Source organism: Botryllus schlosseri, chromosome 8, assembly GCF_051294905.1.
Source record: "Botryllus schlosseri isolate E-star chromosome 8, Bs_hap1, whole genome shotgun sequence".
In the NCBI taxonomy this organism is placed as follows: Eukaryota; Metazoa; Chordata; class Ascidiacea; order Stolidobranchia; family Styelidae; genus Botryllus; species Botryllus schlosseri.
Window position 1 is genome coordinate 3,642,220 of NC_137243.1, and position 13,525 is coordinate 3,655,744.

At 40.1% G+C, this 13,525-nt stretch overlaps 1 protein-coding gene across 1 annotated transcript; it reads left to right on the forward strand.

Annotated features, from left to right (window-relative positions):
* The first annotated feature begins 808 nt into the window (after nucleotides 1-808).
* Nucleotides 809-13,308, forward strand: LOC145444184 (uncharacterized). Its single transcript, XM_080322116.1, has 11 exons — nucleotides 809-968; nucleotides 1,796-1,842; nucleotides 3,821-3,844; nucleotides 4,455-4,502; nucleotides 4,847-5,057; nucleotides 5,679-5,811; nucleotides 8,209-8,353; nucleotides 10,263-10,391; nucleotides 11,662-11,744; nucleotides 12,279-12,398; nucleotides 12,988-13,308. The coding sequence occupies exons 1-11, from the start codon at nucleotides 847-849 to the stop codon at nucleotides 13,147-13,149; spliced, it is 1,224 nt and encodes a 407-aa protein (XP_080178242.1). The 5' UTR covers nucleotides 809-846; the 3' UTR covers nucleotides 13,150-13,308.
* Nucleotides 13,309-13,525: the final 217 nt, after the last annotated feature.

Below are 13,525 nucleotides of genomic sequence, written 5' to 3' on the forward strand. Positions count from 1 at the left end.
TACCCTATATTTTCAATTGTCCATGTCAATCCACTATGACGTCACAATTGAATATTCGTGACGTCATGGCTTAAAACAAACAAAAAAACTACAAAAAACATGTTTTAAACAAAGGCCTTGTTTTGAACGTGTTTGTTTTAAATTGATTTATGTTCTAAATGCAACCCTTGTCATATATGTCTTCGTATAATGAGTTAGATATCGCATTACCGCAATATTCTTTTTTCAAGAAGTAACTTTTGTGTGAGTGTGCCGCGAACGTTGTATAATTTTCTTTGTGCCACAGGTCAGAAAAGTTTGGGAACAAATGATGTAGAATGTAGACTCAATCCAATAAGTTACGCTAGTCGAGTCATGCTACTTTTCATGTTTAAGAAAACGACTAGAGTCAAGTCAAGTCACGCGAAAAACGCGACTCGAGTAATCACAACAAGGATTCAAATATCATTTACTTTTATTAGTTCACTACTTGGTTGGCCACCGTCCTCGCACGTATATCGTATAATTTTAACCGCAGTTCCACAAAATGTCTTTGGGTGGTGGTGTCGTTGTTACACAACGTCTTGTGTAGTCATTCGCGTTATGGTGCAAGCCTCACTGGGCCTGCAATACCCATAATTACACTATGTTTGCAGAAAGAAAGCTAAGCACGTCGTTACATATTCTCAATTCCACAACTTAGCTAGAATTACAGCGTAACTGCACTGAACTATTACTTCACAGCCTTTTTCACTTCGCGATACACGCAATATGAAGCAACCAGTCATTTTTTCGCCATCGTGAGTATGTATTCTATATATGAATTGGCTGCTTCAGATTTGGCACAGACCAAACGGACCAAGCGCAATGCAAGCTCAAGCGATTGTAGTCAGTGTTGTTGTTCTCTGTTGCTTCCCCGTCACATATGGCGGCTCATTTGTGCCTGATGCTAACCAGGAGATGGATGTGGCAAATGGATTTCTGAATGGGTATGATCATTAAAATTTCTCCCATTTCGTTATACACTTGGTATTGATGTATTGTACATGAATGCCATACATATATATTAGTGCTGTCTATGCGTATGTTTTTTGTACGGGGTGTACCGTCATAGTTGCCTGCAGCGAGACAGAACTCAATCATCATTAGAGCGACTTAGCATTGTGCGGTGAAATGTACATTGTACAGTGTACACTGTACAGTCCCGAAGGAACTTCGCAGCAATTCATTCAAGCGGCGTTGGCGATGCCAACTTCATGTCAAATGCCCTGCATTCACTTTTTGACTATTCAATGTTTTTTCGGCCAGTCATATTAACTGTACTGAATACAAATAAGAAAAACTGGATGACATGATTGAAACTTCAAGAGCGAATTCTTAAATAAACTCAAAGATTGACACATTCTTCAGAATTTTTCAAGCCAACTAGAGCAAAGAGTACCAGAAACCAAAAACGAATACCGTAGATTTTCGTGCTAAATCTTCAAATAACCAACCGTCGCTACAGCACAAAGACCCAAATAAAAATTAGTGCCTCATAAAATAGTTCCAAGTTGGAGCCTCACTCAAGCATGCAATACTAAAGTCGATTGGCGACGTGTCTTTGGTGACGCGACTTCAGAGAGCGCCTATAGCATTGATGCCCATACATAATTATAACTTTAAACTTCTATTAAGGACACTACAGGAATTGCATCAAGATTCCATTTAGTTTAGTCTATATATGAACGCACGAAAGTATCTTATTACCGGTGGCTACGGCCAGCCGGTACAAAGCCGATGAATATTGACAACGCTTCAAATTTACTCTTTTCAGGTTCTCGGAAAAGGAGGTTTATGAACCAGGGCAAAGACGACGTCGGCGTATGTATTTTCTTTGTTATTCCACATAACCGTATTTTATGCTGCAATTCTACTGACAGATGAGTACTAGTTTTGAATTTGACAGATAACGGGAGAAGGAATGCGTAATATTATTGAACTTCTAAGCCCCATTTATACAGTCCTTGAAGAAAATGCCACACTTTCTTCCGAAATGGATTAGATGGCCTATATGCTGGTGGAGAAGACCTAATATTTTCGATGTTAAGAGATGCAACAATCGTTTCCAAATAGCTTTATTATACTTTATTATATTTATTAGACCACCTAGTGTCCATTCCACGTAGTCGGAGCTTAAACACTTGGTGGCACTGGCAATAATAATAATAATACCACAATAGCAATGAACACTGCTGTTGAACTGCTGAACAGTTATTTTATTACAAATACCTACACAGCTAATGGGTGGGAGGGCTGTCACACTGGCAGTAGATGGGACATCAGATGAGATCATGGCAGGTGTTCTTTATAAAAGCGACGAAGTGCAAGGGATACGCACAGGCACTCTGAACCAGTGACATTGCCCAGTGATGTTTGAAAATTCTCTTCTGAAATCTGTATAGAGTCAAGTGTATCGATACCGTGATACGGTCGTATCGATCATTCCTGTCTGATACCGAATACATATTTTACATATTTTTTGTGCCACCATCATTGCCGTCTGCTTTTTATATATTTTGGTTGGATGGAAATAAAGACTATCTGTCTCTCTCTATCTCTCTTGGAATTGACGGATAAAACCCTCTAATCCAGGGCTTCCCAAAATTTTTATGGTTTCGATTTGAAAAAGTTGCGCGACCCCACCTCCCAATTTTCCGTGCTGGTTTCTAAAATGAGTCTGCACCTTCGCCCAAACCTACTCACGACCTATGTGTAAAGATGGCGATTATGCGCGCAGTAATAGCAATTATGAACTCGTTTACCTCCGTCCTTAGATTAAGAAACTGCATCAAGACTAAAGCAACGCACAAAGGTCATTTGGAACGATTCCTATCTATACCCAATCGAAGTATAGTCAAGTACTGCTACGTGAAAGATTGCGTCACGTGAAATACAGATAACGAACTATATCGGCCGCGCCGTGCCTGTGTGTATGTATTATATACTGTTAGCACATACCACTACCGGTGACTTGTAGGTTTCCTGGAAGGCGGAATAACTATCTTATTGATTTTTATGATGTTTCTGACACTTTAATCTTCATGGTGATGGCCAGCCACTAACCTTAAGTTATAGTAAGTGGCGCTTTATAATTACACTTCGGATGATCTGATACATTGTTAACCGGGCTCGCATTACTCGGAGGTCGTGCTTTCTTCTATTTTCAATATTGAACTAAAACATTCAGAAATGAGCCGCCGATAGCATCCGCTTAATTGGCATTCTTGTAATGGTTATCGGAATTTAATTAATGTTAATCAATAATCGTTGGGGTATATTTTTCATCTGAACAAATCACACACAATGTACAATGCGATAAGACACAATGCGATGTAATGAACAGATATGAGGATATCGAACGACACGCAATTGCGATCCTTTCAGACTGACATCCATCTCGGCTTAGAGTGCCCGATGTAACAGTTCTTTTTCGATGTTGATCTTTTTGAAGCCACGGCCCTTTCTAGTTCCTTCCATTCCTTGAGAGTGCTTTCTTACGTCGGGTCTTTTTCTAGGCTTTTTTATCGCCACAAGAATGGCGACGGTGGGGGAAGAGGAACCCAGATGAACCTCCGACGGGGGTCCGCCCGATTCGTAGGCGCTTATCGTTACCACTACGCTATATCTCCCCCGCTAATTTCCGCCACCGCGACCCCAGAGAATAAGCAAACGACCCCATTGGGGGTCGCGACCCCTATAGTTTGGGAACACATGCCTATTCCCTGTGTATCGTCAATTTACTCTCCGCGTAGATTAATTGAAAAGTGTGAATGACAAATAACTTCTTTTTCTATCATAGCTAAGCATTGTCACAAAGTTAAAGGTAAAGCATGTGCATTCCTGGTGTTAAAATCTTTATTTATTACTTGACGATTCATTTTACGCTACCTGTTCGTGACCAAATAATTGGATGACTTGCCATATTTCAAACATGCAATTTCGTAATGTGCAAAAGATTTCGGATGTTTTGAGATAATCTGTTGGCGGTATATATACAGTCTGACTCGATAAGGCATGCGGTGATCTGAAATTAATATCTTGCCGATAATCCTTCTTGCAATAAGCTTGTAGCTTCATAGAATACAAGGCGCGATGTCTTGAAATTCCAAGAATTTTGCGCAATTACCCTGGGATATAAGTCGGTGTTGTGATATATGTCATGTTTGTGACTGGAATGTTTATGCTCTAGACGAGCTATACTAACAAGCTCTTATTTTTTGTGGAGTGTCATAATACTCGGTGATATGCACGTTAAATATACTATCGTAGTTAAAGTGTGTATAGCTTTGTTTGTGTCATGAAGCGGACCACTGCCGTATACTTGAAAATTAAATCAATTCAGTATCACAATAATGAGATCATCAGCTCATTATTCTTACCACACACTATCTCAGGTATATGTACTTTCGCTAATAGTTTTGTTTCAACACTAGGAAGTGTAACTTCGGGAGAATTTGAAGCGTTCGAGGATTATTTATCGGGTGAGGTATTTAATGTATTAAGCATACCGATTCGCTCATTTGCACATATATCTCTATAAACTTGCGTATCCAAAACTAGCATCAGCATTCCAGCGGTTCAATAAGATATCAATGTATATTTTAAATGATTGATTAAATCGTTGACAGCGTATTGTGATCGGCCGCGAGATATATCGTGATATGGTCTTCTGGCAGTATAATTATTCGAATGTATTCGAAATCTCTTACGTGGTAGCTGCTTAGGAAGGCATTGGAGTGCGTTGTTACCTGTAAATGTGTCACTTAGACTACCCAATTGACGTGTTGCTGCATGTACTTGTTTCAAAATAATGGTCTTGTTATAGCACTGGTGGATTTTGGAAACTTCGGGAGAAAAAACGACCGAAAGAAAGCCGTTCTCTGCGTCTCGCATCATTTCGGAAAATGTTCGGCCCATTTTCCGAAAATTTCAAAAGCGTGGCATGGATTCTTGCAGGAGAGAAAGGGCCGCTCTGTAGCGGCCTCGTCGGTTACGGAACGCGAAAATACCTTTCTGTTTGGGCAATATGACATGATGTAAGTAATAGCAATATATCGTTATTTTACCCCGCAGTGTGTTTACTATATGTAGTAGACCAGGTCTACGAAACTGGCAGTGTTGAATCCGGACCTTATCAGTCTCAGTATTTATGTAGTTTTTTGACAAAACCAAATCTAAATTAACAGCGCAAATCCTCACTATATGTTTGCGTCTACTTACAGCTGCTGGTCAACGTTTTCAAACAAAAACTTGATAAACAATATATATCACATCTGCATGACGAGTGACAACATTCACCGCTGCCTTTGACTCGCTCTCACCACTTTAGAGCCAAGATTTACAGAATTAGATAGAAATAGAAATAAAAATACCAATTCTCCCACTAACCGTGACTAACGGAACAATAAATACATTGGTCATATTGCGTTTCCTAATACCGCTTTACCGGACATTGTGTATAGCTATACCGTATTACATTCGTATGACTGTAAATTATTTCACGAAAGTTATGATGACGGACTAAGGCAAATTTTTAAACTTTTGTAACTGCTCTTTTGCCAAAAATAGCCGAGTAGCCCTGTTGCAGTGTGTAAACTGTATACCATGTAGCAGACCACATTATTGGATCTGCAGTGCACACTGTATGATTTATCCAGATATCGGGCGAGTCAAGTACGGGCAGTCGATGTCATAATCTCACCGCGTGCAAACGCGAGCGGCGTAGTCTACGGCAGATATCGTTTTACAATATCGGACATGGGAGGCGTTACTGTTTACAACGACGAACAGGTGAAATATAACCTGGACATTCTGAGTCGTTATCAGTCAGGTAACTCTGCAGCAAGGAGTGCGACGGTCCTGGATGTGTTTTGGAAACCGCGAATTCGTAAATAACATACGTTAGTGAAAGGCATATTGCCGCGTACCGAATACGCACCTGCATCCGACCGATAGCAAAATTTAGATAATGTTTTCCCAGTATGTGAGTACTCCTATACGGACGATCCTGCAGACACACCCCTGACCTGAACTTGCATCAAGGTTATTCGCGGTCTCTATTTTATCATTGTAATACTGTCCACATGATTGACTTGATAACTTCACGAAATCTTCCTTCAAGATATAGCCTACTTACCGTCCTTTAAGGCTCCAAATGTTGACAGCTTGACAAGTCATATAGCATTTGTCCCAACAGATTGAGGCATATGCTTTCAAATCTGTTGTGACGAATGGGTCGTCAGTGTCGCCACTAGGGTTGTATTTAAAACAAACGGTGTTTTAAAACACTTGGTTTAAAACATGTTTTAAACAGTGTTTTAAACAAATACATTTTTGAAAAAACCAATTTTTTTCAGACGTTGTATAATTATGCCGTAATGTGTAAATACTTTCGAAAACCCCGTAGTAGGAGCTTGCGGACGATTTGCACACGACATAGTCGACGTATGCGATATGGAGATGCTGGAACCCTCGAATTCGTCGTTGGTTCGACAGTTATAGATCAATTAAGGCACTCAGATATATATAATTGATACGGAATGGGTGCTCTGATGATGATGGACTCCGACCGAAAAAATGCTGCATAACGATGTGGTCTTGATTGAAGATATTTTGGGTCTGTTTATGACAGTGGTCGGAAGCCCTTTTCGTCGAAGGAGCCCTTTTAACCTATATTTTCAATTGTTAATGCCACTTCACTGTGACGTCACAATTTAAGATTCGTGACGTCATGGTTAAGAACAAAATAAATAAAAACATGTTATAAACAAGGGCCCTGTTTCAAACATGTTTGTTTTATATGGATGCTTGTTTTAAATGCAACCCTAGTCGCCACCCTGTCCGTGTAAACCAGTGGTTCCCAACCTTTTTATCGTAATTCCCCACTTCCGATTTATTCTGAGCCTTCATTCCCCACCTAAAATCTCTATATCCAATTATCCATATCTACCCTTTAAAGTGCTACCTCCAATAAAATTTTGCTAGACTATGCTTAGTAAATAGTACGTGCTATTGGTGATTGTTAAGATCCCCGGAATTGATCAACACACAATAAAATTAACGCAGCGGTGAACTAGTAACCGAAAACGCACCTCCGTAGATTTATGTATCTACCCCGGCGCGCAGCCAACAGAAATATAGGAGGGGTTTGAAAATTGTCCAACTGTTGCGGGATAGCATCAATTTACATACGTAAGTGCCGAATATTACACGGGTCAGATAAACTTCCTGATGTTGACGAACTCATGCGTGCGATATATATATATATAAGCCACCGTAAACTACACTTTCGCACAATACTAAAATAACTTGAAATAACATAAATATGTAATTTCATTTGTATGTGCTATCAATTAGCGATTCCACGATCTCCCTTGAATGCATGTTCTTAAAGATGAGCTCTTATTACAACGAATCAGAATTTTTCTACCACTACGTTTCGTGACCGATGATGGTGTACAAATGAATAAATACATTTCTGGAGTTCGTGTGTTGCTATCCAGGCGATTCTCGCTAATTGGAGGTACTGATAATATAAATCGCTGAATTGCAAATGGCTACGAAATATTCGGCCGGCATTTCAAAACGACATTTAATAAAGGAGAATATTACTGTAAAGATTTTTTCAAAAGTGATTCCGTTCCCCACCAGAAATCCCGAAATTCCCCACCAGTGGGGAATTCCCCACCGTTTGGGAACCACTGGTGTAAACGCTGTCTTAAAAATCGAAGAAGTGGGCCATCTACAAGTCGGCATATATGGATTCATAATAAAGAGTATCGACCTTGCGTAAATGACCATTGTAGTCGATAAACAACACGAATATCAGAAACAAAGAAAATAACGCATGGGTCTATACCAGAGTTACCTCTCCATCCCAGCTCCGCGCATTTCAATTTATAATTACTGTGCTCCTGTCACCGTTTTCGGTTACCTTACTTCTATTCACCCAGTCCTGAGCGCAATGGGAAGAATGCCACGCATTGTCACTGGCTAGTAATTTATTTCATATTTCGAAAACATTCTTCGTAATCTGCAAGCTCAGAGTTTCAATTTTGATGCCTAAGTTTGTACAGAGTGAGCAGTAAACAACGGTGATCTGTGCAGCTGGCTGTATAGGCTACGACAAGCATAGCATTGTATTGTGCGACTTGACTTGATTTAGGTTGATATGTTTATTGTTTATAGGCTTCTTGTGGCGCTGATGAGAACGGGTACTTCGTCGTCGGTTTGAATAATAATGGGCTGAACGGGGTCAGAAGGTGGATGAGTGCAGGCAACGCAGACTTCGACCTAACATTGAGCACGGATACGATAAGTCAAATTTCACGAGGTAAGAACCACTTTTTTTTATATAAAATCCCAGGACTCGAGTAATTAGTTTCATGTACAATATGCATATTGTGAGAGTGTCCTGTCAATCAAAGTTTGTTTATTCGATAAGCGCCACGACGGATTTTAATTCCTGGCTTGTGGGCAATTGAAATTTCAAATTTATAACGGATTTTGGATTCTTTGTTTATATGTACCACAGCATTAGTACTCACAGGTTGTGATATTACCTCGTGAGGAATGACATCAGTCTTGGAGATTATAAGGATGAGAGAAATAAAACATGTACCATTTAAGGAAATAACAAAAATTTGATTAAATTCACAGATGAATCCAGTGATTAAACGTCGAAATATTTATTCATTAACAACTTGCACTTGATCATGATCCAGTGAATAAACTTGAAGCTGTGAATGCTTAGTAAATTTGTTCAGTTCAATATACCTCGATTCCATAAGCTTGATTTGAACAAAAACGATGTCGTTTTAAAGTATTCCGAGCATATTTATTAATCCTAATAATCTATATATAGGTCACCACCACGAGCCATACACAGAACACCGCACCGGCACATATTTCCATGATCTCACCATGCAGCGTAGACGCGGGTTCCTCAACAAATATTGCCAGCTCTCGCAGAATTTTGCCACGACCTTTTCTTTCATTTAGCACTATACAGGCCACGTCACGGCACTTACCGACTTGGCATATTGAAATGCTCTGCATTTGTGTCTTTGCGGCGACGTTTGCGAACAGGAACCCAGATAAACAAAGTCTTACCTGTTCTAGGACAGTCGGTCTTAAACTTGATGACCTCGCGGCCTCGCGTGCAAGAGTAGTTTGAAATGAATAAATTTTGCATTTTGTAAGTGGTGCGGTTTGTTCTTGAGAAGCTAACACCGCCCAAGGCCGCGTTGGCCTTTGCCAATTCAGGTTTACATATACGCCACGAGCGGATTGCGAAATAAAACGTCAGTGATACGACGCTAGGAATTGAATGTTCTTGTAACAGTATTGGTATCAAGCCACCACCTTCGAGCCACAAGGCAAGTCACTCGATTTTTGGAGGTGACTCTCGTCAAAACAAGTCAAGTCAAGTCACAAAATCATGTCGAATTTTCAATGTTCGAGGCATGATTCAAGCCATCGTATTGTGAAAGATTATTGAAGTACAGATTGATTTACTGTGACATATGACTCGAGTAACAAATTAATTACACCCTCAACGGGGCGTTGTTTGGGTCACATATCTAGGTAGAACTACTAGTACTGTGTGCCAAATAGGTAATTGACCATGAAACCTCAGAAAGTTGAAACAAATTGATATGATGCAATACAGTGAATGTACAATCGAACTGCACATCCATACGAAATAATTTAAGCCCGTACCACTAGTTGACGAGTAATATGTGTAAAATAATATATAAGTCCGATTTAGATTATGCAAGAGTTTGGCAAAGATTAGCACTGAGCAGAAAGACACTCCTATAGATAGAATAGCCTACTACAAGTCTATATGATAACGTAAGCTCTAATCATTACGTTTGAGGTCAATTTATTTGCGTAAAACCAGGCTGCGTAATCTTTGAATGACTGGTTGCTCACACAGATCATATCAGGGTGTTGGAAACACGTACGTACAGGTCCAGCGACTTGATTGACGCCGATTACTTGATGACTTGAAATTGACTCGAAAGTTTTGCTTCGAGTCACGAGTCAATCCACATTTTTAAGACTCCGAGTCAAGTCAAGTCATTTTTGCAACGTGACTCGAGTCAAGACAAGTTATCTTAAAAAGTTGACTCGAATCAAGTCATGAGTCGAGTCGTCCCATCTCTGGCTTGTAATATGCCGATGTACCTGAATGGATGTATTCGTCATAACTAATTCTTGCTGATTTTTCTTTTCAGACATCCTAAGCAACGACTATTCCGAAAGCAATCTTGACCTCAGACCGAAAATAGAAGCTATCATTTTGCATTTGGACAGCACTGAGGAAAGTCGGTTTCCCCCAGCTTTCATCACAGGCCTAAACACACGTACGTGTCCGGCCATATTATATTAAAGGGGTACCGCGCTCTAAATATGATGTGGCCTCAAATAAAAGCTGGCAGTTTGAAAAAATTGCAGCAGCCATTTCCTTTAGACAGCCGCGTATTCAAACTGCAGCTAAAATATTTTCACGAGTAATGTTATTACACTTCATCAATCTCTGTGGTATCGAGTTCACGCACCATCGCTTCTTAACGCTTTTGCGAAACTTCTGGCACGCATTTCTTCACTGTTTCAGTCACACGAAATTCATATTCTTAAAAAAATTTCGCAAAAAGTTTAGAAGTGATGACGCGCGACGGCGATACCACGCAGTGATTGAGGAAGTGCAATACCGCCACATCATATTTGGAGGGCAGTTCCGCTTTACCACTTGTCTCGTTCGTAGATTACTTATTTTTGAAATGATGTTTCGAGGTAGGCCGGGTTCGACTCTTAATAATGCTGGAGACTTGGGAATTTCTGTTTCCTCGTCGCCGGTGGAGATGCTTCCACATTGACAATTCAATGAGCTCGTATTATAAAGGGATTATGCTCGACGCAATGTACCGAATTGGTTTTCAGATGTAAGTTTGGGTAAAAATGTTGTCCTCCATGGATTATAAGTAGGTGGATGGCTTTTAGGCAGGGAGGTGTGATACTTCGGCTTGTTTTGGTGTGTCATGAAGTGTTTGACGAACGCATCCATACCATTAGAACCAGTACTATATGACTCTTAATAATGCGCTCATATATATACTATATATACTATGTATACTATAACAGCAAATATTACTTTACTATTGATAATGTAACTATAATATGATAATAAAAAATAATATATATGTTTCAGTCAGAAAACGAGTGTTCATGGAAATGGCCGAGTTGTATTATTATCAAAACCATAAATAACCTGATTGAGCGCTTTGGGCACATCGATCAGAAGCCTTCAAATCTATTAGTAACCCACAAAATACCGGCTTGCGAGTAGTAAGTTTACTCTACCGAGGACATAATAGTGATGATACGATTGTTCTCAGTAGGTCTAACTTGTCCTCTGACGTGTATGCGGTAGATTTTGCGATCGTGATCGTGATGCCACAGCGTGTGAATGATGCCTGGAAGTTCATGCGGTTGTTGAGGGCTAGCTGATCCCGACCAATCGTGACTGGTACCGTGTTCTGTTGCCGTGACTTACCCGGTTGAAACAACCAGCTCTCATTTCGAAATGGTTTGAAGAGCTTAACTTTGTTCCTGTTTTTCAATCTGCTCCAACAGATCGACGCAACAGACGCTCGTTCCGACCGGAAGCAACTGATTGTGGAAGGAAGCCTTACATCGTGAGCTTCAAACATAACAGGGTGAGAACTTAAATCTCATCGGGCATTCAATGAGGCGGTAGTAACGGAGCGTGTTTTTAGGTAACTTTCACTCCTGTACTGGAACCTGGAACACTTTTTGACAAAACTACTTCCTTTTTAGACTTTGAATAATGAAAAGTAGAAAGTAGTTTTGTGATGAGTCGGCATCGCTTTATGCGTGAAATTGTCATAAGAACCACGCGAATTAGCCTGTGTGTTACTGCAAGTGAATATATTTTGGAAGATTGTACCTATATTTAGAGACATTAGTCATTTTGAATTAGTCGTGACGATGCATCTTGCCATTGCGAAAGTAGCCTATTTACATCAGATTACCAACTAAAAGTGTGCGGCTCCTCTACCGAATCTACTTCTCGAAACTAGTTACTATTTATATTTTCTACTTCCATTTGTAGTAGTTTTGACATGTTATGGTATTACTAATTGAGTAGAACTTTGCGGCTTTACATCTAATTCTGCTTCAAGTATAAACTCTTACTTCTTTGACCACCCTTGGACGGTACTGTATTTAAGAAAGTGGTAACACCGGAGAGAGCAGACATCGGGATATGCCATGGAAGCTGTGATCGTGCGAGATGGCCTGATGCAGCGGACGCCCTGAACGCAACTGGACACACTATGAAAATGCTATGGGTAGGTTATATTCACAATATGCCTACGCGGCATGTTCCATTAATGAAGGAGCATTCCTATTGATTATAAAAATTTCAACCCATGATCAGAGCCATTGTATTTTCCGAGTTTTCAGTTTCGTCGTCAAGTCTGATTTACTTTTGTTCCGCGTCGACTTCTCATTACAGTCCAGAACCGATAAGTAGTCTGGGACTTATCTCCGTACACAGACACACACGGAGGCTTCATTTTGTTGTTTCTTTCCACATAAAAATTTCAAGTAGCGGGTTATGTGATGCATACTACCGCAGCTAGAGTGTTGCGGAAACGTAACATATTTAGACTGCGCTTTCAACATCAAAAATAATACCACTAGTCATAGGTGACATTTCGAAGCTAGCCCCGAGGGCAACGTCGGCGTGACTTGATAAATTGATTTCATCTTTGAATTCAGTCTATACAATGACGTGATGTCGACATATTCCTTCATAATTGCTTGTTTATGCTTCGTCTGGATGAAAATTGAAGCTCGGTATTGGTTGTGCCGATAATCACGAATTATAATTTAATTAATAACGGATTTTGTTCATAATTCGCTCTATATTTACAGAACAAATTCGGTGGGGTCAGAAAGTTCGGTAACCCGGAACCAAAGGCGTGTTGCTATCCAAACGCGTACGCTAGATTTCACTTCTTGACCTATGACGAGCGCGACAATCTGCTGGCTGACGTCGTGGACGATATGATCGCAATCAGCTGCGCCTGTCGTTAACCCGCAATCACGGGCTAATGACAGAGTAGCACCATACACGACACGCACCGTCGTTCGATGGGAATCTCGTTGTACAAATACTCTTGCATTCCATTCTAATGTTCTGAAAAATCAAATGGCATCGAATTAACTCTGACGAATAAAAGGAATTCCTCCGAATTCGTGTAGTCGATTGACGCGTATGGAAAGAGGCCTCCAATGTATGTGTTGGTCTAGTTTGTAAATGAACGCAATGGACAAGTTGGACTACTAGAAAAACTCAGCTTTTCCAAATTAGATCAGAATTGGAGTTATAACTGCACAGTTTTTTTTTCAGATTAGATTAGAATTACAATTACTGAATCCGCAAAAACGATTAAATTCTACATAGAAAGAA